This window comes from Natator depressus, chromosome 11, assembly GCF_965152275.1.
Source record: "Natator depressus isolate rNatDep1 chromosome 11, rNatDep2.hap1, whole genome shotgun sequence".
In the NCBI taxonomy this organism is placed as follows: domain Eukaryota; kingdom Metazoa; phylum Chordata; order Testudines; family Cheloniidae; genus Natator; species Natator depressus.
In genome coordinates, this window is record NC_134244.1 from 43,935,748 (window position 1) to 43,961,396 (window position 25,649).

Below are 25,649 nucleotides of genomic sequence, written 5' to 3' on the forward strand. Positions count from 1 at the left end.
AGAACTTTCCAAACAATGATCTCCCAAGGTGCACGTATGGAGAGCTAATGTGCTTCTGACCTATTTTTATAGAGGAATTGGAAATAATTAGTAGGCCATATACCACCATGTAGTAACAGTTGATTTTTTTTAATGGTTCCCAGTATAGGTGAAGAGCTAATACTAATCCATTAGTGCAGTTCCAGCCCCAGAGATTAAAGAGCCACAAGCAGCAAGACTAGGGGAAGTGTTTCCCAAATCATACTGCAGAACAGGGTCAGACTTGCAGGCTGCCTATCCCCACAAGGCCCTAATCTGCTTTTATGGGGGAGAGGGCCAACTTGCTGCCCCCATGAAGAGGCAGGGTGGGTAATGAGGATGGGCCACGCACCCCATGTAATTGCATGAGGGCAAGGAAGCCAGGTTTTTCGTTCCTGCAATAGATTTAGGAGGGAAAGGAGAGGTCAAGTTGCCCCTCCCAGAAGATACAGCAAGTGGAGAGAGCCCATTAAGGGAGACAGGAAATAGTCAAGCTTCTCAAAGGACAAGGGAGAAATCCAGGGTCATCTGGGGGCAGAGGAAATGTTCCAAACAAGTCTTCTAACCCTTCCTATGAAGGAGGGAAAGAGGAAGGTGTGAGAGAGGAAGGGGGCTAGGAGAAGACGGCTTTAAAAATACATTTGCCGTAGATGTGTGCAGGTATTAAATTACTCTACATCAGCAGCATTCACTGCATTTGATCCAGCTGCGGCAGCTTGATGCAATTGCAAGTATTGACCCTATTGGCCAGAGGAAAAAGTTGAACTATGCAATCTGATGTACAGTCAGATGGCAAGCTGATGTAGTCTTGGAAACATGCACATTACTGAAGCAGGATGAAGATTTCCTTTTGCCTGTGCAGCTTTTTTTTCCCTAAGTGTTTGTGACATATCAGGCTGGCAGAATAGTGACAGATGGGGGAAGCTATGCAAATACGAGTGGGCTAGTGTTCCATTATGGATAAAATCTTATTTCAGATCTACTGTGACAGCTATAGCACAATTGTGTTAAATTGACTTTAAATCAAAATCAAATTAACAATATCTTCAGATAAATAACATCCATTTACATCTAGAAAACCTCAAAGTTCTCCTACAAAATTTCATCTTTATCTTGTTCATTTTAGTTTCCTTTGAGTTGCAAGTATAGGTTTTAAAAATATATCAAACATGCTGAATCATTAAATCACAGCTTAGGCACCTTCAGGGCGGCCTTGCTTCCCTTAACACTGTCAGCTTTTTTTTTTTTTCCCCTAAAGAAGTCTTGCCTTACTATGGCTCTTGCAAAGCTAACAGGGCTAGCTTGAGTTCCTGCGGCTCCTGACAGGCTGATTCGTAAAACTGTACAGTGACACAAAGCTAACCTTCCCTCCAATCCCTGAAGCGAAGTATGATACTTCTGCAACGCTGCTCAGACCTGATAGTTGACAGCAAATGAGCAAGTTCAAATTCCAAACCCACATCCTCCCCTTCATGGGGCACACACTGTTCTATGCCAATGACTGAACCTAATCGTGGAGTGTAAGAGCTCCCAAGTAAGCTTTTTAAGGAGATAGGGAAAGGAAAAAAAGACTCCTCGGCAATGGATTTCTGAGAGAAGGTGGACATTTTATAAGCTCTCTGGAGACACCTGCCCTTTCAACTCTTAAGATTAATATTTATTATTTACTTATATTTATTTAGCACATTTCTTCCTAAGGGATCCCAAAGTGTTTTACAAACTTTGTAAATGATCTGTACAAACAGGAATCACTTTCATCCATCTTTAAAATGCTTCAGGGTTGAAGGTGGTAGCTGTTTAACAAAACCTTTTCCAGTTCTAGGGTTCACCTTGAAGATTTCTTATCTTAAGTAATGACTGGGCCCAAACGCAGACATCTCATCCTCTCCCACTTTCTCCTTCTCTCTCTTCCTCTCCTTTTCTTCTTTCCCTTCATTTATTCACTTGAAGATGTAGGTTAAAATGTTAATAGGTAGTACTAAGCATCTTTAGATTTCCAACAAAATATACTATTTTTATTTCCCATTTCTGGGATTTTTATACAGTGTCTCATCATACAGTACTCTAATCAAGCAGAGGTTTCAATTCATGATATTTTCCTATGGCCTAAAGCTTTCAAAAATGGTTTCTTGCCCTGTTAGTCGCAAAGATTTTGTATTTACTACAAAAATCAGTGTGCGGCTGTCTTGACGAGTCTGTAGAATAAAACAAAAGCTCAGGCAGTGGTAGAAATTTCCCCCATTCATTTTAATGTGATGGTAACTCCAAAGCCCAGCTGTTAACATTTACTACTGAAAAGGACTTCAGTATTGATGCAAACTGGAAAAAGAGATTTTCAAACCCAAAAAACAATTTACCTTTGTGTATTTTCTTTGCTATTTATTGAAGTATTTGTGTGTGATGAATAAGAGCTTTTTCCCACCCAAACCAGCGTCTACATTTACTTCATCCTGCATAGTCATAATTCTGTTTTATGACATCAGTCTGTTTCCATGGATATAAAACAGATTCAGGTAGGGGAAAAGCTGTGATGGAAAATGCTCAAAGATTTTTGGAATTTTAGTTAACCTGCAATGAGTGCTGAATGCCTTCAGTAACAAGGAGAAGAGGGCCAATCAAGCATATATGTTATTACAAGAGTACCACGTAAAACTTATTTTTCGATTCAAAGAAACGCCCAAAGATGTCAGCAGGTTGTCACAACAGAATGTCACAATTTCTGGGATACCACAGGTACCAGAAACTTCTCCAGAGCAATGGAACTGACCCACAGGGGATTATGTGAGTGGTGGTTTCTCAGGAGCTAAGCCAGCTCCCCTGCCTTTCCTGAGGACCCTATTCCAAAGGACCTGGGGACCTGGAGATACAAGAAGAGTGTCAGGAAGGATGCCCAAGTGGTAGCAAAGGAAGAGTAATTACTTCTCTTGTCAGCAGGATGGAAGTGGCTCTTGTGGAGCTGGGGAGATGCCAAGTAACGAATGGTTTGAGGAGGACAGGAGAAACAAACATAGTGGGTGACCAAAAGCAGTTCAGCCGCCTGCTCAAAAATGTGTGGGTAAACTGTGGTGAGTTTATAGTCTTCTCTTCTGAAGGAAGCCAGTTGATTAGCTGTTTGACTTAAACTGTAAGATCTTCAGGGCAAGGCCCATCGCTTTTATGGGTTTGTACTGCACCTATGACAATGCCTTCAGGTGCTTTCACAATACAAATAATAAATAATGACGATGATTTGGAACAAAGGCCATAAAAAAGGCTGAATCCAGGAACAGTGGAGTGAGGTTAGTCTGGTTAGTGGCGAAAAGGAAGGAGATAGATTAAACTACTGCTACTACCTCCGATCCCTACATCATGAAGGAATGCGCGTGATGCATGGAAATGGAGAAGGCCACCGAGCAGTAGCATGAGTTGAGGAAGTATGAATTGGCAGGCAGTTTCTACAGGAGACTGTCCCCTATCTAGGGGGCTAGTTGTGGGAGACTGAATTAGACTATACATAGCATAGTCCTTTTATTAACTAACTACAGCCTTTCCTTTCTACCTTCTATAGTAAAGATGCGCAAGTGGTTATCTAGAACCCATTTAGCGGTCGAGCCTATGTGGGGCTAGACACAAAGCGTCTGCTTCTTTTGCCTTCAAGTCTGTAGTAAACCGGGGATTGTATTAAGAGCCATGACGCTCATGGGGATACAAAGTGGGGTCAATTACACTATTAAAATGCAATATATAGATCTGCACATGTGCAGTCAAGATCATAACTACACTAGGAAACATTGATGTGCCATGTCCCCAGTTGTTCTTGTTCACAGTGCTGGATATAGCTTGCTGCAAAGTGAAAGATGACAGAATTCTTCACAGAAATTTTCTCATAAAATATTCAGTTTACTGTTCTCGCCTGGGGTGCAATCTGTACAATCTCTATGCAGTTGCAGCAAGAAACAGAAGTGCTGGAATCAAAATTTTCACATATTTAAAATGTTTGTCATTTAAAAGACTACCCAAGATATTTCTTCTATTAGAAAATATGTTCACTCTGCCTGGCCTTTCGCTAGGAGAAAAAGAAGTAGTTGCATGAACTCTTTTAATCTACAGAATTCTGCATCAGTCTGACAGGTAATGAAACAATATAATAAATAACTTTTGCCAAACTGTAATCACTTACTTTTACATACTAAATAATGGATTCTGTCTGTATGACACATGCCTAATGGTCTCTGTGTGCCCACTTACACACCTGAGTAACTTTACTCCATCAAGTAGTCCCAGTGAAGTCCAACGGAAATTACTCATGGGAACAAATTTACTCGCGTGCATGTAGTGATATAGCAGTCTCCCCTCACTCCAGTATTAGTTTACAGAGATTCGTGAGATGAAATTTTTGACTGGGGGGGGAGGAGGGGGTTGATTCTAACAGATCTGAACCAGTGAGGGTATTTCTTTAGGTTCTTTCTCACCTCACTCCCCTGTGCAACAGCAATAAACTGCCTATGTTGCTAACATATTCCAATACATGCACACTCAAAAACACTATTACAGTTTGAAATTATACTAGAATTACCTTCTTCAGAATTTTACATTTTTAAAGAAAGGGTGCTCAACTACCAGCCTTAATATGGAGCAAGGATGGCACCCAGTGGCCAAACACGTTCATCTCACAGTGGATTTATTTCTTAGGGATTTCCAGTTTCCGACCTCTCCTGAACTTTCTAATTGCAAAGAGGTTCTAGCTCAAATGTAAACAATTTGGCTCTACCTAAAAAATGTAAAGGGATGTTACCAAGCTAACTTTGGCAAAAAAAATTGTAAAAATAAACTTTTATTTAAAAAAATTATAGGAATATTACCATTAATATTTTAAAAACAATTACAATAGAAGATTGTGAAAAAATAATCAAGCATTTCTCGGTAGCATTTGCAACCAAAACGTTGCAGCATTTTGCTAGAGCAAACGAGCCAGAAAGTGAACTGGGCTTTTAACAAGGGAAAAACTGCCTACTCCATTTTCATTACCCACACTGAAAAAAGCAATTTCCCCCCATCACGAATACAAAGGATTTTGCTTTTTAATATGATTTTTAAGATGAACATTTTCCTTTTGCATTCAAATAGTATGTAGACAATACTAGAGCTGGTCAAAAGTTCCAGTGAAATTAAATTTGATGAAAAACAGAAAATATTTTTCATGTTTTCCGACCAATGGATGCTATAGAAAAAAGTCAGGTTAGATCGGTACAAAATATGTAATTTTATACAGTTTTGTATTAGATTACTTTGAAGAGTTCTGTAAGTATTTAGAGCAAATATCAATACAATGCTCCTAATAAGGCCAGATTGGGAACCCGGTGTTCCCAATAGTGAGCAATTCCATATGAGTCATCTTAATGTCAATAGGGTACTTCTGTGAATAATTGCTCACCATTGTAAGTGGTTCACAATCAGATCCATAATGAGGGGCTTCACAATATGAGTGATCATTCCTAGAGCAAGGAGTCATTCTGGACTAGTTCTGACTTGACTTGAATGTACAGACACTCTGTCTTTATTGCTATCTGCATGTCTTTTTCCAGTATAAATTTGTAAGTGTTCATAACTGACTCATACTACTTTATCATTTGACAAGTGTTGATGCTTGATCGTAAAGCAGATATTCCTCTCATTCAGATGACATTTTCTATGGACTACATCTTATCTTTCTTGCATTGTGGTTGGTTGAATATAATAATGCTGGACTGCATTTTTTCCACAGAGCTTTTCAGATGAAGAGATTGCTGTAGAGGAGGGTGACCAATCAGATTGAAGGAAAGACAATAGCTATATTGGATAATGAATCATTTCACCTCCTGCTATGAATGATGCAATGTCTCTAACATTTGCTTGGAAAAACAAGCAAACTGGAAACAGCATCTAAGCCCTGAGGCAGCATTTCTGGACACCACAACGAATGCAACAAAAGGAGAAATTTAACAACATATATAAACAACGTAACCAGTATAAACAACATAACTGATAGCAGCAACACTCTAACACATGAAGTCTTTTAGCACGGGGTAAATTAGTCAACATCAATCCCTTTTCTTACATCGTTCCCTTTTTAAGGTTTCTCAACCTGACTGTTGTCAAAATATCATTACTGTAGTGAAAACAATTACCTAATAAAGTGAAAAAAGCCAGCAGTAAAGGGAAAATGTCACTGATATTTTTTAGACTGCTGATTTGGGCATATTTTTTCCTTAGGAATGTATTTTTAATTTCTGTAAAAGGAGCCAGGAGCCCAGGTTAGGTGCTTTGATTTAGATTTATAGTAAAATACAATCAGTAAATAATTTTCAGTTTCTTTTTGTGCAGAATTCTTCCAAAAACGTAACTGAATGTCTTGCTTACTTGTATTATCTAGTTCCATTTTCCTGTTATTAAAAGTAATAGAAAACAAATTTCCTGTAGTTTATGGATAGAAACAACTAGGTAGAGCTTTAAAACCAATCAGATTTATATTCCAGTTTGACTATAATGTTGTCAACTTTCTATGTTAGAGGTACTCATTTATTATTTAATATAGCTATTTACGGCATTCCCTCATTCTGCAATCAGAACAACAATATTGCTTTTTGACGCTTGTTTTTTAACACATAGCATATAATCATATAGAGACATCATTTCCCTATAAAATTCTATAGAACACACCTATTAAAAAAAATTCTACTAAATTCCATAATGTTGTGGGGTAATTTCCACAGAATTTTAATAAACATCTATAGACTCCTATTGTTTAATTCCTATTAGATTATATAAGACTGTTCTATAACAGATGTTCTACTAAAGTCCTAAGATCTTTAAATAAAGGACTCACTAATAATCACAGAAAACATCAGAACCATCTCAATTTTCAGCCTAAACCTCAAGGCATTTTGGACAGGTTTATGATAATCCATCATAATCTTTTGTACTGGCATAGTACCTACTAATTCAAGAATCTGTGAGCCTTACAGAGGGGTTTGAATATTATCCTCTTTTTACAGATGGGGAAACAAAACATAAAGAGGTGAAGTGACTTGCCCTTCTCACTCATGTGATCCATCAGTGACAGAGCTGGGAACCTAGCTAAATACCAACACTTAGATACTATGGTGGCAGACCCCATATAAATACACTAGACAGATATACAGACGACATCCTGGAATCTAAACATTCCACCTGTCCTGCAAGAAAAGAGAGTGTGTTTTTGCCGCATGAACTCAATATTATTCAATTGAAATAACTAGAGGGGTTTTTTTTTAATTGAACTTAAAAAAGGAAACACTGTAATGAAATTTTTCCAACATTTTTTAACATCTGTAGATCTGGTGACTTTTTTTAAATTTCAACCTAATTTCAATTTAATTTTATTTGGACTGTCCATCACAGAGTATCTAAGAATGTGTATAAAATTATAACCTCAGATAATGGATGTACTAAACTCATTTTATACCATTACAGCTGGTGCCTTCACAGAATTCAATTTATGCAAATAAGTTATCTAATCAGTGTGTCCAACTGTTTAGATTGTCAGGTCGAGTAGCAGTAGTAAAATTTGTTTCCCTTTTTTAGCTCAGTTTTCCTCAATCTTTATTTTATGAAATATCTGTAATTTTTAAGAGACAAAAATCCAAGCACAACTTTGTTTTCCACAATTAGGCTAGTCCTTTTTGAGCCACAGTTAAGCCAAAGTAGCTGAGAAAGAAGGGATATATTATTATCACTACATTCTGAATCAAAGATTTTGTACGGTAGGTGATCTATTATTTTTGTCACGTGGCTCTCCTGTGTACTGTTCACCCTACAGAAGGGACTATCTCAAAAAGCAATAAATAATGCATCATAGCCATTAAATATTGATCTGGCTTATACCATTCAGAGCTGCACAATTAGGTTAGCTTTTTAAAAATAGCTTCTTGTATATTACACATCAAGAGAGGAGTGTTTGCATATTCTCTCTGTAAAATACATGAGTTGAATTTTAAGGTGATGTGTGTTTGTGGGTGTGTTTATTTGCTATCTGAGTTTTAAAACTGATCTAATACATAGTACTTGTTTAATCCTATCTCAGGATTCAGTGACTCTTTCTTTCTAAAAATATCCAGTCCAGAGGCTCAATCCTGCATTCTTTACTCTTGAAGGCTGGATTTCTAAATCTGGATAGCACTGGGAAAAAGACAATGATGTTTCAGGCGTGGTGAACCTAGATCCCAATGAGAAGGCGCCAGCCAGGCAGTATAATACAACTCTATAGGACATAACCGACTATAGGCTAAACAGAGTTTGGTTAACGGAGGCTTTTCTGTTCAATAATATTACAAATGATTTTAGCCAAACACTAATAATGGGAGTATGGAAATTAGAAATGTCTGCCTATTTTAAATCGAAGAGACAACAGAGTACTTTAACTTCCATTCTGACTTGGCACGCAGCTTTTAAAGACACAAATAGTCCTAGTTTCCCAATAAATTAAAGAAAATGAATTCATGTAGATATGGGGGCATGATCCACCACTGTGACTCCAGTTTTATGCTGATGTAACTCATTTTGTTTGTAATGGAATTACACAGATGTAAATCAGGAGAAATATAGCGGTGAATCAGGCCCATGACCTTCAGTAAAATAATCCTGAAACGTAGGAGAGGAGATTTGCCTCCATAGTAGAACTGGGTGATTTCAAAAATTGGAGAAATATTCATTTGAATTTTTAAGGAACTTGCTTCATCTTTGTATTCATCACTCTTGTCTTTAATTCCTGTGAACATTCATATGATTCAGTTTTAGATGCAAGAATACTTCTGGAAAGCACATTTTAACCTCATGATCACAAATGTTTACAGAAGGCTGATTTTAAATTTGCTTCCTGGAAACAAAGCACTTGCAGCAAAAGTCTGCCTATAAGAACTATGCTGTTCAAGTCAGAGAATAGAAATAATACAATGTGATTTGTATGACCAGTCCAAACTAAGCAACAGAGATCCAAATAGCAAGCCATCAGAATTTAAATGAACATTACAAAAAATGTTGAATAATTTTGAGTAACAAATACATTTGAAAGAATTTGTTCATGGACATTCTGTGAATAGGAAAAGATTAAATTTGTCTAGTGCATTATGTATTAGAAACTATTTCTTCAGCTGTAGACCACAGTGTAATATTATGTTTATATGTCTATTACTTTTACTTTTGTACATCATTCACAGGAGCAACATCCATTTTCAAATGGAAGATAGGAGTACTGTACACATCCCAATTATGGGAACAATGGTGGGAAACCTAATACTGTTAGTCCTGATTGTCTTTAGTAGCTCTAGTGGTGTAAATTTCCCTAATTCCCTCCCCCATCTAAAATCCACTGTTGTTCTGTAACTACAGAAACTGAAAAAGGATCCCAATCTGCATTGTATGCCAACCCCAAATTCTCATTGATTACAATGACTTTTTAAAATTGGCAACAAATGCAGGTTTGGACCCTAAAGATTCATTTGTTGTTAACTGAGATCCCAGCCCCGCTGTAGTAAGCACAATATACATATTAACAGTGCATAGATAGCCTGCCACACTAAGAGCTTACAATCAGAATAGACAACACAGACAAAGGTTGCGGGAAGAAAGCATTGTTATGCAGTTTTACAAATCGGGGATCTGAGGCAAAGAGAATGAAATCCTAGGCCCACTGAAGACATTGGCTAAGCTCCCATTCACTTCAATGGGGCCTGAATTACGCCCAGAGAAATTATGTAATTTTTGTCCAAGGGCCACATAGGAAGTATGTGGCAGAACTGACTACTGAACCTAGATCTCTTGAGTCCACTCCAGTGCCCTAGCCAAAACATCAACCTTCCTCTCTCATCATATGACAAAGTGAGTTACATAAATTACATTTTATCATTCTTCTGTGTCATTGACAGCAGAGTACATGGGGAAATTTCCATGAAGTCAGTAGAGTTGTACCCACTTACACCAAGCCTACATTTCATAGAGTTCTCCCTCTCACACTGGCCTTTTGAGAAATGTATGCTAAGAAACTAAGTGCTTATAGACAAAAACAGTGGAGTAAATGTATTTTCACGTTATTTTATTCAGTTGTTTTAATGATAAAAAGTGAAAAGGGCTGGTGTCATGAATTTTCAAAGAGCAATGATCCATATACAGGAACTCCTCACTTAACGTTGTAGTTATGTTTCTGAAAAATGCAACTTTAAGTGAAATGTTGTTAAGCGAATCCAATTTCCCCATAAGAATTAATGTAAATAGGGGGGGTTAGGTTCCAGGGAATTTTTTTTCACCAGACAGAAGACTATTATACTGTACATATATATAAGTTTTAAACAATTTAATACTGTACACAGCAATGATGCTTGTGAAGCTTGGTTGAGGTGGTGGAGTCAGAGGGTGGGATATTTCCCAGGGAATGCTTTAGCGCTAAATGATGAACTAGCACTCGGCTGAACCCTCCAGGGTTAACACGTTGTTAATGTAGCCTCACACTCTGCAAGGCAGCACAAATGGAGGGAGGGGAGACAGCATGGCAGACAAAGCCACGCACCCTGTGTGTGGGGGAGAGAGATGTGCATTGCCCCTTTAAGTATGCTGACCGCACTCTAAGTACATTGCGTTTTTAAGTAGATCAGGAAGTTGAGACAGCAGCTGCTAGCAGCAAGCTCCCTCTGTCCTGAGCCCTGTCGTGTCCCCCACTGCTCTATGGAGATGGAGGGGGGCAGGGGAGGGGGACACCCTGACATTAGCCCTTTTCTTCCGCCCTCCCTGCACAGCAAGCAGGAGGCTCCCAGGAGCAGCTCCAAGGCCGAGGGCAGGAGGAGCACATGGCAGTGGGGGTAGGGACAGCTGAACTTCTGGGAACTGATAGCCTGCTGGGCGGCTGCCACACAGGGAACTTAGGGGAGTGGGGAGTTGATAGGGGGGCTGTCGGTCCACCCTGGTTCCAAGCCCCCACCAGCTAGCTCCAATGGGCTGCTCTTCCTGCAAGAGGTGGACAAAGCAGGCAGCTGCCAAACAACGTTATAAGGGAGCACTGCACAACTTTAAATGACCATGTTCTCTAATTGATCAGCAACGAAACAACGTTAACTGGGACGACTTTAAGTGAGGAGTTACTGTAACTGGATTTCTTATTGAGATGGAACCTCCAATAATAACAACATTTTGGTATGACCCCAAATGCTGGGTTATTTAGAGAGTAACTTCTAATAATGTAAGCATTTTTAAAAGAAGGCAACCCAGTTTTGAGACCTATTATCAGTGAAGAGCTATTTTTAAGAGGGACATTCCAATAATTCAGGAAGTGGAATTCCTTCAAAAATGTAGAAAACTAAGTATAATGTGGAGATATGACAATGATACAATCATAGATATCAAATATGGAAAAGATCTATAGGTTATATGGCCTATCATCATGTTCATTTACAATGTTCAGTATTGTACCTTTCCTCCTCTACTGCCCAGTATGGATTTCAGCCTCCCAGCCAATGGTGCTTCCACTACTTTCCCTGAGAGATTTTTACAAAGCCTAAGTAGACTTAGGAAGTTTAATTAAGGAAGTTTCTTTTTTAGAAGAAGAAAAAAAAAGGGAATTCTCAATAGGGGAATAGCAGCAATGGCAACCAAAGTGTCATTTGTTACTTCAGGAACTTAGAAATGGCATTTTCTTGTGATGTGATTTCTCTGATGAATTGTAACTCTTTAAAAAGGGCACCCACTGTAGCAATGTGCATTATTCTCAGCTGCAACAATTAAAGTTGATTTTAATTGGAATTTCATCAATAACTCTTTAACAGCCTAGACTACAACCTCTTGGATTTATTGTGATACAACAAAAATAAGATAATAGACAATAGCCTCAGGAAAAATAAGCCTCAAGTATATCTATTCATTTTCATCACTTGGTAACAGCCATTACTTAAAAGTTTATGCAGCCAAAAATAAAAAGGAAAAAACATTTTGGGGATAGATAAAATAAAGAACAAAAAGATAAGGCCAAAGATAAATAGGATGGCAAAGACAGAAAAACAAGACTGAGACAGAGGAAATTTATTCATGTATTTTTATAAAAATTTGTAATGCGCCCAGCCTTGTCCGAACATACATCCCCTATATAAATTCAAATACAAAATGTATTTCAGAATTATTCACTCCCCTTGACATACAAATAAATATCCACCAGCAAATATTAAATCTGGCTCTGGCGGATCATATTGTGGAGTGAGAGCCATAGTCAAGGAATCCTTATGGAGCACACTCCACCAACAGCTCCCTACCATTTATAGAAGGGGGCTTCAGCTTGAGCACTTCCATTTATGGCAAGTGTAGCAGCATCACATGGGGTCAGAGGTAGTCTCTCAGGTCATTGTTGTCATCACCAAGGCAAATCCCAATGGCACATAGCCTATTGGCAGCTCAAGTGCCAGCCTGATCGATCTCTAGGTAGGTACATAAGGCAGCCTGGCTGGATGTTCAGTCTATGGCCACCACTGGCAATTTTATCGTGCCACTGAAGCTTTTGGCGACCATATGATTATGACTGTATAGCAGGATTCCTTGGCAAATATACTTCATAATTCATTGGTCTTCTATCCTAATAATATATCTGTACCAAGGAAACCATTGAAACCAGTGCTGATGAAGGTGGTTGCTGGGTTTGGCTATAAATATTGGTGAACTTGTCCTGCCACTTAATATGGAACAGCTGATGAAGATGATGATGATTGAAAATGTCAGCCTGTGGCCCAAACCACTGAGAGCTTTATGGGCTAAGAGCAACACCTAGAATACCACCTAGAGATGAAATGTAAGCCAGAGCAGATCCAGAGAACTGGCGTACTGGGCTCCTGAGACGAAATTCAATGTACTAAGCAGGTTAAAATATTCTGCACTAGATTCAGTTTGTGAGTGGCCTTAAGGTGTATTCCTATGTAGAGCACATTACAGTACTGTAGATTTGAGGTGATAAAGGTGTGGATAACTGTGGCAAGGTACGCACATGAAAGAAAACACTGCATTATTTTCATCAGGCACAGACGCAAACAGCATTGTAGGCCACAACTGCTGCCTAAGAATTTAATAGCAAAATGAACATACACAACTGAATTAGAAGTAGTGGTTCCACATTGTCAATCAATGCAGGCACAGGTATCAATTTTTCCAACTCTTCTGCTGCTTCCCCAAGCAACCTAGATCATCTCACTGTTGTCCAGATTAAGTTGCAGCCAGCTAGCCATGCCCCAAATTAATAGTCAGTGATTCATTCCATTGTTGTAGCCAGGTCAGAAGCAATGGAGACAGAGCTGAGTGTCAGCAATGTATGGATGTTACAGCCCACATCTAACCTTCCCATCAGCCTGATATACACTTTCAATAGGAGAGGAGACAATATGTATTCTCCCAGAAGTGTCATTTATAACTTGAAAAGCACTCCAGAAGACAACTAATGACAGTCAGTCATAGACAGCTATTTGCACACATGGAGTGCTGACAGAAACTAAAGAGTAGACCCTGTGATGTTGCACGTCATATGTTTTATGGAAATATACCTATGAGTGTGAATATGATGTAATTGGAATATGCTTTATGCCTAAGGTCTCTTGTTAAGGTATCATAACAAAGATTAACCCACTGAATATATTCCTCCTATTTGTATGTATGTATCATTCTTGTATCTGAAGCTAGAAATATGAAGTATAACTCTGAGGTCCTATTGTAATTATGCAAAGTGTGGGCCATTAATGGTGGCTTAGAATCTTGATGGCTCCCATTGACTAGGCCAATTGGTTGTGAATGGGTTTATTTACCTGCAATCCTTCCTGTGTACAGGTGTGGGCCAGCGGGTGGGTAATGAAGAATGAGGTCTTACAGTGACATGTGACCATGGCACCTGAGACTGGAATCCATCTTTTATCTCAGGGGTGGGCAAATTTTTTGGCCCGAGGGCCACATCTGGGTGGGGAAATTGCATGCAGGGCTATGAATGTAGGGCTGGGGCAGGGGGTTGGGGTGTGGGAGGGAGGGGGTGCGGTGTGCAGGAAGGGGCTCAGGGCAAGGGGTTGGGGTGCGGGGTGTACAAGGGGGCTCAGGGCAGGGGGTTGGGGTGCAGGAGGGGGATCAGGGCAGGGCGTTGGGGTGCAGGGAGGGGTGCGGCAGGGGGCTCAGGGCAGGGGGTTGGGATACAGGAGGGGTGCGGCAGGGGGCTCAGGGTAGGCAGTTGGGGTGCAGGAGGGGTTCTGGGTGCAGACTTTGGCCTGACACTGCTTACCTTGAGCAGCTCCAGGGTGGCAGCGGCGTGCAGCAGGGCTCAAGGCAGGCTGCCTGCCTGCCCTGGCCTTGCACCACTCCCGGAAGTGGCCGGCACCACGTCCCTGCGGCCCCTGGGGAAGGGCAGGGCAGAGGGCTCCACACGCTGCCCTCATCTGCGGGTACCTCCCCCAAAGCTCCCATTGGCCGCGGTTCCTCGTTCCCTGCCCTGTTTTACTTTTCCATTTAGAAGGGGGGGTGGGGACCCAGAGAGACAAAAGATTCCCGCTATAAAAGGGGGTGGAACAGAACAAAGGAGGCTGCCAGTCATGAGAAAACCCCTAATTTCCACCTAAGATGTCTGCTGGAACTAACAAGGACTGTATCAGGGGAAAGGATTGGACCCAGTCTAGGAAGGAGTCTAGTCTGTGAAAGAAGCTTATCAGAACATCTCTGAGGGTGAGATTTTACCTGTAAACAGTTTCTTAATGTATTAGGCTTAGACTTGCGTGTTTTTGCTTTATTTTGTTTGGTGACTTACTTTGCTCTGTCTCTTATTACTTGGAACCACTTAAATCTTACTTTTTATACTTAATAAAATCACTTTTGTTTATTAATGAACCCAGAATAAGTGATTAATACCTGGGGGAGCAAACAGCTGTACACATCTCTCTATCAGTGTTATAGAGGGCAGACAATTTATGAGTTTACCCTGTATAAGCTTTATACAGAGTAAAACGGATTTATTTGGGGTTTGGATCCATTGGGAACTGGGTGTTGGAGACAGGATACCTATTGAGCAGTTTTTAGTTAGTCTGCAGCTTTGGGAGCGTGGACCAGACCTGGGTCTGTGTTGCAGCAGGCTAGCATGTCTAGCTCAACAACACAGGGTTCTGGAGTCCCAGGCTGGCAGGGAAAACGGGCTCAGAGGTAATCTCAGCACATCAGGTGATAGTCCCAAGGGGGTCTCTGTGACCGAACCTGCCACAGTCCCTTCTTAAAAAAATTAACTCCTGATAATCTTGCAGGATTCAGCATGCACACACAATTATTAGCTGCCTCCTCACTCTAAATATGCCATTATTTAAATTTGTTGTCTGTACTAAAGAAAATGGAAAGTTGGCACAGAAAATACCTCATTTCTATCACCCAGAAAGTAATACGAGAATCTCAAAAGGTTTAGAAGTACTGTTGGATACTGCAGATTCTGAAGTTTTGACTACTTATCTTAACCACAAGCCTTTTGGAGCTACGCTCATCCATCCATTAGCAGTTTGTACAAATGGCCTCTGTGTCTATTTTGAATATAAAAGTAAAACTGACTTTTTTGTTTTTGTTTTTATCTGACCTACATTCATTTTATCTTACAGTTGCTTTGAATGCTAAACGGAAATGTAAATCCTTACCTTAAATTTGTCAACTTCTGCCTTTGAACATGTTGCATGGTAGGACAGCACCTGACGCAGAACAAAAGAAAAAAAATCAATTTTTCACAGTAGATAAGTAGAAATTAGAGGGTTCCTTGATGCTGTCTAATAAATTGCTTTAAAAACAAGTTTTATTAATATTTATGCAGCATCAGTTAGCTATGAATTATGGCATATATAACTAATTGCAGGTTCTCAGGTATACATCTCGCATTTACAGTCCAGATAATTTTATCGGAAGCCATACACAATAAGTAGTGTAATATTAAAAGCATAATTATAGTTCTCTTGAAATACTGCAATTAAAAGAGAAAAAGTCCATGGTTATTTGTACTTTGATTTCGAAGTAATGATACTCATGAAACTGTTGAGCTTATATGTCCTTTCTAAAGGCATCTCACTGCTAGCTAATTATCATTTCTAACCTATAGCTCTCATTCCCTTAAATATGGTGCTCTAGAAATGAGTACTTCCATAAATAGCATGCTGGTATGTAAGGGATGGGCCACAGCTTTGAGACATATATGAATATGCATGTACGTACCTGGAGTAAAATGTATCCTTATCTAAGGGAAATATTCACCCAGCAATCCAGACGCTGCAGAAGGCTCTCTGTGCACTGGAACCACCTAAGTTCCACTCTGCACAGGATGGGCAAGTGTGGAGCAGGCACACAGGAAAACTCTGCAGCATCTATGTATTCCCACAGAGAAAGTTTCTTCCTAACCCACACAACTGGTGGCTGGTTGATTTATGTTATGAAGCACTCAGATTTATATCCATTACTTTAAAAAATGGTTGTATGTATTTAATATAAATTGTGGGTGTTTTTATTATCCATATAAATGTCTACTCTCTTTTTTGAAACCTGTTAATCTCTTGGCCTGTGACATTGAGTTCCATCCGTTAATTATGAGTTGTGTAAAATGTATTTTTTATCGCAGTTTTACATTTTTTGCCCTTTAGTATTTATTGAATGTCCTGTTGTCTTATGAGAAAAGGTAAATAGCAGCACCCAAAGTACCTGCTGTATACCATTTATCCTGTTCTTAGCTTATATTATAACGCCCAGCTCCAAACAGTATCAATTTTTTGGGTCTCATCCTATTAATCTCTCTATATTTCTGATAACTTGGATTGCCTGTCTCTGAATCCCTTCTATTTCCATTATATCTCTTTCCAGAAAAGGTGACCAGAACTGTACACACAATTCTAAGTGAGGGCATAACAAAGATTTACATAATGTCATAATATTTTGGGTTTTTCTTTTTAACCTATTCATTATTCAGCCTAACATTTTATTAGCTTTTTGGGCTACTGCAGCACATTTAGCAGAGTTTTTAATTTAGTTGTCTACAACAATGCCCAGGTCTCTTTCCTGACTGGTTACTGTTAATTTAAAATCCAGCGATATGAATGATTAGTTCAAATTATTCCTTCTGAAGTGTATTAGCTTGTAATGGTCAACACTGAATTTCTTCTATCACAGTCCTGCTCATTTAGCGAGATTTGTTAAGTCCTTCTGAATTTTCTCTCTTGTCTAGTCTTGATTATTCCAAATTATTTTTTTTATCTGCAAACTTTGCTATCCTGCTTTTCACACCCTTTCCCATATCTTTAATAAATACACTAGGCACATAGGACTGGAAGGGATCTCCAGTGTCATCAAGTCAAGCCCCCAACAACACGTATCTGGGAAGGAAACCTTAAGGCATTCCATTGTTAATCTTCTGCCATATTGAAAACTAATCATTTATTCCATCTTTTGTTTTCCGTTTCTTACCCAGTGTTATGAGAGCTCCATGTAAACAGCAGTATCTATGAATCCCAATATAGTCTGTATCAAACTGACTTCTCTTAAATCTGGTATTAATGTCAATTTGAAATGCCACTCAGTTATTGCAGATCTAGCTAGATCAGTAAACATATATAAATATTAATAAAGTATTTCCATTGTTGAGAAAAGGATTCTTTGTCCTTCAATAGAGACTTACTAGCTTCTTTTTGGTCTGTATTTTTTGCACTCATCTCACCCAGGTACTATCGTGGGTAGTTTCTCATTTAAAGAAAGAATAAGGGTTCATTGAATTATGATAGCTATTTATCATACCTATAATCAACATCCACACCACATGGTGATTAATCTTTACAGAATGTCCAAGAGAGTAGTTGTATTTTATAACCAAGCAGTTCTGTTTTCTTAGATAAAATAATGAATAGCCATTTCCCACCTAAACCTTCCTTGCTTTGTACCTGCTCAGTTTAATATTTGCCATAATTTGATTTTCTTCTCATGGAAGAGAATTCAGTTCAAGATGTGATTTTATGTGAAAAAGTTGGGGTTTGTGAGGTCTTGCAAATAGTTAATAATTACTGTAATTGTAAAGACTATTGAGTCCCACAACAGCCCTAAGGAAAGAGGGTTTTTACACTTTGCCTCTTAAATCTCAAGTCTTTATACAAACATAGGTGTTGATCCAAAAGTGCTTCAGCATATGCTCAGATGTAATCATGTAAGTACTCCCATTGGTTTCAAAGGATTTAGCATTAAGCACACACTTAAATGCTTTGGATTGTGCTGTGGACTGAGACCATAGTGACACAGATAATATCTCCAGGACAAAAAATAGCTTGTGCCATTTTCATAAGAGTTCAGGGGTTTATGATTTATTCAGATCAAGTTCCCATCTGCTATTCTTAATGAGCTAGTCCACATTTAAGTGTGTGCTTAATGCTAAATCCTTTTAAACCAATGGGAGTACTTACATGACTACATTTGAGCATATGCTGAAGCACTTTTTTGGATCAACACCTATGTTTATATAAAATTAGTGGATTTGCCTATTCAAGGGATAAGTACATTGAGAATCCACATCATCATGAAGTTGAGGTCATGTGTGGAACTCCAAGACATTACTGCAAATCTAGGGGAAATTACTTTTCTCCTGACAAAAAATATGACCTTCAAATACTAGGGGGAGTTTGCATGTAACCATTAAAAAATATGGAACTAAGCTATCATAGATTCACATAAGAAGAAAGAGAGGAAACCATAAAGGTAATAAATAAACTGTATTTTTAACAAGGGCTATTGGTAATTGTGTGAACCAAGAATGAGAAGTTCAAGTGGATTACAGATTTCTTGAAACCCAAGAAAAATATTATCTTCATGTATAATGTGGGTGTATTTTTATAAATATATATGTATAAATATATATACATATATGTGTCTTATGTATAAGACACATAAAAAAGATACAGTCTTCCCCGGCAAACTTAATTTGATGATTTATACCACTTTCACTGACTTATTTGATCTTCAGTCTCACCCATTTCTCTAATAAAACAATAAATCTAGGAATTTTAGAGACCCTGTTTTGCAGTATAGTAACTAAAGCCCTTTTAAAAGACTTTATCTTTTTCAAAGAAGTGTGATTTTGACTTTAGTGTGAGTCTCATGCCTAAAACCTCTTTACATCACTTTGAAATGTAGGGGGATGGAACCGCAGCATGACATCATCTGTAAAAAGCAAAGCTGTAAAGCCTTTAATTTGTAAGACTATACTAGGTATGTATATTTTAAATTATATTTAATGGAAAGGACAAAAATTCATCAGACCCTCATGAAAAAAGAGTTCTTTCTATTTCATAGCTGTAATTGAATCAGATCTACATTGTGCTAGAAAACTATATAGGCTTCTGATTACATCATAACTATATCATCCAATTTTTAAGAAGTGTCTTAAAAACAGCAGAAACATTTAAAAAGTAATCCTCATTTATAGTGCTGTCATTCTGAATGTCAAATAGACACACAGCTACCCCAACACTGCATTCATAGCTTTAGGAGCAGCAGAGGACATCTATATGACCAGCTTTAAAGATTTGTTTCTTTGTGAAAGAAGCCAATGTGTGCAGTTTGTGGTAGACTTTTTACATAATTACTCTTAAATAGAGCTGTCAAGTGATTTAAAAAAATTAATCGCGATTAATCACGCAATTAAAAAAATTAATCACAATTAATCACGTAATTAATCACACAGTTAAACAATAATAGAATACCATTTATTTAAATATTTTTGGATGTTCTCTACATTTTCAAATATATTGATTTCAATTAGAACACAGAATACAAAGTGTACAGTGCTCACTTTATATTTATTTTGATTACAAATATTTGCACTGTAAAAAACCCTGAAACACCAAAAAAGAAAATCAACCTCTGCTGGTGGCATCTGACTCAGATGATGAAAATGAACATGCATCAGTCTGCTCTGCTTTGGATCATTATCAAGCAGAACTGGTCATCAGCATGGATGTATGTCCTCTGAAATGGTGGTTAAAGCATGAAGGGACATATGAATCTTTAGCGCATCTGGCATATAAATATCTTGTGACAACAGCTACAAAAGTGCCATGCGAATGCCTGTTCTCACTTTCAGGTGACATTGTAAACAAGAAGCAGGCAGCATTATCTCCTGCAAATTGTAACCAAACTTGTTTGTCTGAGCGATTGGCTGAACAAGAAGTAGGACAGAGTGGACTTGTAGGCTCTAAAGTTTTATATTGTTTTTATTTTTGAGTGCAGTTATGTAACAAAAAAAAATCTACATTTGTAAGTTACACTTTCACGATAAAGAGATTGTACTACAGTACTTGTATGAGGTGAATTGAAAAATACTATTTCTTTTATCATTTTTACAGTGCAAATATTTGTCATAAAAATAATAATATAAAGTGAGCACTGTACACTTTGTATTCTGAGTTGTAATAGAAATCAATATATTTGAAAATGTAGAAAAACATCCAAAAATATTTAATAAATTTCAATTGATATTTTATTGTTTAACAGTGCAATTAATCGTGTGAGTTAACTGCGATTAATTGACAGCCCTACTCTTAAAATCCACAGAATTTAATAGAGAATGGTAGTCTTCAACAGTGGTTTGTTTGTTTTTTTGTGGGGAGTAGGGTTTAACCATCATATAGAATTTAATAAAGAATTGTATTCTGCTACAGTATTCCACAGAATGTTTCTAAAAAGACTACAAAGAGGACATAATTCTTTTTGAAATGCTATAGACTTTAGATTAATTTCTACAGAACCTTGATGGTTTTATCCTTAATCATTCTAAAGCTATGTCTACACTGTGAGCTAGGGGTGTGATTCCCAGCTTGCGTACACATGCTCATACTAGCTCTCATCGAGCTAGTACAAGTGCAAATAACAATGTAGCCACAGTAGCACAAGCAGTGGCAATGCAGATGAGCTGGGTGTGGGCTGAGAACAAGCGTGCCTGGAAACAGGGTAGGTACTTGGCGTGGCTAAACTGTGCCGCCACCTACCACTGCCCATGCTATTCATCCTCATGCGAGCTCTCAGCCTAGCATGGGTATGGACTTTTCCATAAGAGTGTCTTTTTATGAGAAGTAATGGACAAGAAAAGAAAGAGACACCTTTTCCACAATTTTAGGTTGACTTGTCTGCAACTTGCAAAGTTCTGTGATAGCGCTCTGGCCCCCTTACTCGTTAAAGGCAGTTGTGTTATGAGATATTGTAACATGCAGTGTTGGAATCCAAGTAGCGGAACTAGAGAGAGTTTTCATTATTGGTTAGCCTTGACTTTTAGCAGAGAAAATACGGTTTCCTTGAAGTACCAGACCTCAGCTCTGGCAGGCCCTCACTTTATTCCAATAATGGATATAACTGTGAAAGAAAGATTTCTACAGATTTTGCCTCATGAAGCTAAAAATACTAATGATATATATGACACCTCAGCTGTTCCCTTCAGAATTTTCCCTAGTTGCTCTGCCTCTTTCATTACATACAATAAGTTTAAAAACAAAAAAACACCTACAATTGGGTGATATATCAAGTTCTACAAATGTTCAGTAACTGCACTCTTCTGATCCAACTGTGGACTGGAAGTAAAACAAAGAAATCCTGACATTTCCCCGCCACCCTCCACCCCACGTGTATACTTAACATCCCTTTTCCAATGTCCCAAGGATCTTCACTCTCTTTTTTCAAATTCCTGCTCAAAACTCACTTTTTTTCACCTTACTTCCTACAGGTGACTGCTACTTTGGTGCTATTTATTTCTCTCCTCACTGGATGGGAATATATAGGCTTCATTCCCAATATAACATGACTCTCATTACTTTTATTATTTTTTAAAATGTTTTCTCCTTTCTCTCCCCCTTCCTTTAACACCATTTCCTGGGTTTGTCTGATTTGGACGGTAAGCTCCTCAGAGCTGGGACCACATCCTTTTTTACTTCTGTGAATCACAACACAACTGTATGCCATTATCAGCTCAATACTTAGCTGGTATATGTACATTGCAACTGGGACATCCTCTTGAGCAACACTAATTTAAACAAACTGAAGATTAGGTTCATTATAATAAATGTACCCCACATAATCTCCTCTTCAATGTTATTTTACTGAAATGAGAATTCTAAGCAGACAGAACTGTATACTGTATTTAGAAAATGAGGCTAACTACAAAGTTCACTGTGATAAATTCTGCAGCAGAATGACCTTTTATGTATGATATGTTTATGACAAAAATGATTTACAGAGAGTGTTTAAATACTTTGATCATATACTTACATCAAGAGCCACAGACTGCTTTGCCCAAGATTTCTTCACTTGGTCATACATTATTGTGTTGTTGATGCCCAGGCCACAAAAAATAACAAAAGCCTAACAAGAAAGAATTCATTTAAAATACCAACACAAAGATGAATGCTGTTTTAGATGTTTGAAACAATAGGATGAGGAGTAAGCTAGAAAACAGGTACATTATAGAAATAATTCTATTTAGTTAAGGGCATACTAGCTGGAGAATACAGGTCAGTAAAGCTGTTCTATAAGATAAATAATTATGAGAAGAATCTGTTTAGGTAATTGTAATTTCAAAACAGCCTGCTTTACGAGAGGAGCACCAAATATAACACCTGGCCTATTTCTCAAGCTAAAATGAGTAATCTCTTGACATAATATGGGCCAAATTTCACTCTTACTTGGAGTCTTGCCAACTGGACCAAGATTTGGCGTTAAGCGAACCATGACTGACAAATATGCAATATATAACCATATATGGTGTGCAAAACCATATATGCCATGTTTGTCATCCCTCCCAGTATTGAACAGGGACAGGAAGACTGACAAAGTACTTTTGGGTGCAATTTCCATAAAATATTATCCCACATTAAAAAAAAATGCAGAAAGCTAATCTCGTATTTTTAAGTAATTGTGTGATCAAAAAACCTACATCCATGTAACAAGCCATGTTGTCCTGTGTCTTTGTATAGGTCAAAGTGCAACGGGACTCTGGTCCTGAATGGAGCATCTGAATGCTACAGCAATACACACACATACATTATATCCCCTCTGAATTTGGCCACAAACATACCAAAACACTTATCCATGGCACTCCTATAGTGAAAAGTTACAATTGCTACCTATAGGAAACCAAGAAACTAGATCTGAGAGATGCTCAAGAGGATAGTTAAATAATTATCCAATTTAAATACAATCAGGTAACAATGGTTTTTAATCCTTCATCTTATTTATTTTTTGTTTATAAATATGCCAAACCTCATGTCTGAACTCCCCAATTTTTGGAGAAATTCATATCAGGATTCCAACTTTGTAGCTCAGAATCTATCTCTAGTTTTATCCTATTCCATTGCAGATCAGGGTCAGAATAAGATCTTTTTTCTGTTTGTTAATTAATGGTGAGAAAGATGAAACAGGGCATGGAGTGGTGGCATCTCTCAAACAGCTGTCACTTATAATAAGCTAGAATCCAAATGTATCAATGAAGAATCTGCTGATAAGGAATACAGACAATGCAAGCCTTTTCCTTGCAAGTTAAGCTTAAACAACACTCAGTACCGGGAAATATAGATTTTATACTGGCAGAGTACAGAATTGTTGCAAAGTTAAGTACATCTTACCTCAAATAATCGCTGATCAGCATCATCAAAAGGTTTCCCATCAAGCCTGTTCAACACTTGAGCTACCCCTTTAGAAAGTTAAAAGACAAAGCTTTTAATGTATATTAATTCATAATGCAGAAATTCTGTTCATTACTAATTACAATTTTTTTCCACCTGTAAAGCAAAACTCCAAATCATTTATTATTAAAAATAGTAAGCAAATAGTAATGTCTGAAAGTCTCATTGTTTGTTTTGATGACGTGATTCAGTTTACTACTGTTAGCTGTTTTTTGTCTGTTGTGCAAGTATAATATTGGCAGTCTACATTGTATTACTCAATGCTTTGTGTGAGAGATTAAGACCCTGATTTAGCAATGTACTTAAGTATTTGATAACCTTTAGGCACGTAAGTAGTCCCAAAGAGTTCAGAGCACATGCCTATGTCACTTGCTGAATCAGTGCCTTCATTCTTAACTCCTAGCTAATTTACAATGACCCATATATACGAGTCTCTTCCCCCCAAAACTGGCCCAACCATTTGCTGAGTCAATAAATACCCAATTCTATCAAGCAACTTGTAGGGAAAAACTATTCAAAGCTGGTGGCTCTACACGAGTCAATACTGAATTCCTTTGTGAAAGACTATTCTTTCTACTTACTTATAGCCCTTACAAAATATTGTAAAATGTATCAGTGAATTTCTCTTTTGCCTCTTTCTATGCAACAAACATCATGAACCACAGGTTTTAAAAGGCACAATTACTATGTTTGTATTGGTTAGTTAAGCAGACAAAGCCTGGTCCTGTGATGTGATGAGTGCACATCACATCTGCAACGTACTTACCACTCTCAACTCTATTTGATTACCTGCCATAAGATATGGGGCCATGGGCCAGATCCTCAGCTGCTGTAAACGGTCATCGCTGCATTGACTTCAATTGAGCTGTGACAATTTATAGCCCCATAATTTTAGAGGGCCTCCCTTTTTGTGTGAAAAAAATCAGGTAATTATTTGTCTAATCCTTATAGACTCCATGGAGCACCTTTCAGGATCAGACCAACAATTGCCCGAACTGTGCACACAAAACGGAGGCCCTTGAATGATTTCTCAATATGGCAGAGGAGGTGTTAGTCCATTGGGGGCCCTAAGCAGGACTATTCTCCCCCCCAAAAAATACTAAAACAGCAAATAGGGGAGCCCCTTGAGCTGCTGGGGGCACTAAGCAATTGCTGAGTCTGCTTATGGGTAGCGCCAGCAGCGCAATAATGATACAAAAGTTTTCATGAAAATTGTTGAAGGAACCGATCAGTTTTCATCTCTTTCACCTTGAAGTGTTAACAAAGGGATTATTATTTCAGTAATATAACAATGAAGCAATATGAAAGCTGAAAAACAGTCCATACAGTATCCAAGTCAAAAAATGTTTCTTTTTGGATACTGAGTATGCCTCCTTGATATCGTAACTGCTTAACCATATTCAGCTGGGAAACAGAAGAAAAAGGAACAAAATTAAAAAAACAGAAGTAAATTCATATGAGCACAATAATGCTGAACTTAGTTATATGAAATATCTTACCAATTATTTGGTGATTGCTATTCCATATAGGAACACAAAGAACAGACCTTATGTGAAAGCCAGAAAACTGGTCAGCCTAGGATGTAAAAAATGAGAACTTTAGCCATCAGTACAGTATGTGGGTAAGCTAATTATAGTCCTCTGATGTCCTGCTAATAGTAACATCAAGGAGGACTTCAACAAGTTCATAGTTACAAATTAGTTTAATTCCACATGGGTCAAATCCTGCAGGCCTTATTCAGGCAAAACTCCTATTGATGCCTAATCTATAGTAGGATTACTTGCATGAGTAAAGCAAGCAGGACTTGGCCCAAAGTACTGGCTGAATCAGGGCCTGTACTAGAAACTGTCTTAACATATATAAAAACACAGTGCTTGCCTCAGAGAGCTTACAATGTTTGGTTCTTGATTTGAACTAAGG

General features: G+C 38.1%; 1 protein-coding gene across 1 annotated transcript in view; it reads right to left on the reverse strand.

Moving 5' to 3' along the window:
• Positions 1–25,649, reverse strand: part of PDE11A (phosphodiesterase 11A) — a 224,276-nt gene that overhangs the window by 69,039 nt on the left and 129,588 nt on the right. The window contains exons 7-10 of the mRNA XM_074967652.1: positions 25,229–25,304; positions 23,670–23,737; positions 22,318–22,410; positions 15,681–15,731 (exon numbers count right to left, since the gene is read on the reverse strand). Of these exons, the coding sequence (XP_074823753.1) occupies positions 15,681–15,731; positions 22,318–22,410; positions 23,670–23,737; positions 25,229–25,304 (288 nt within the window). The remainder of the gene's footprint in view (positions 1–15,680; positions 15,732–22,317; positions 22,411–23,669; positions 23,738–25,228; positions 25,305–25,649) is intronic.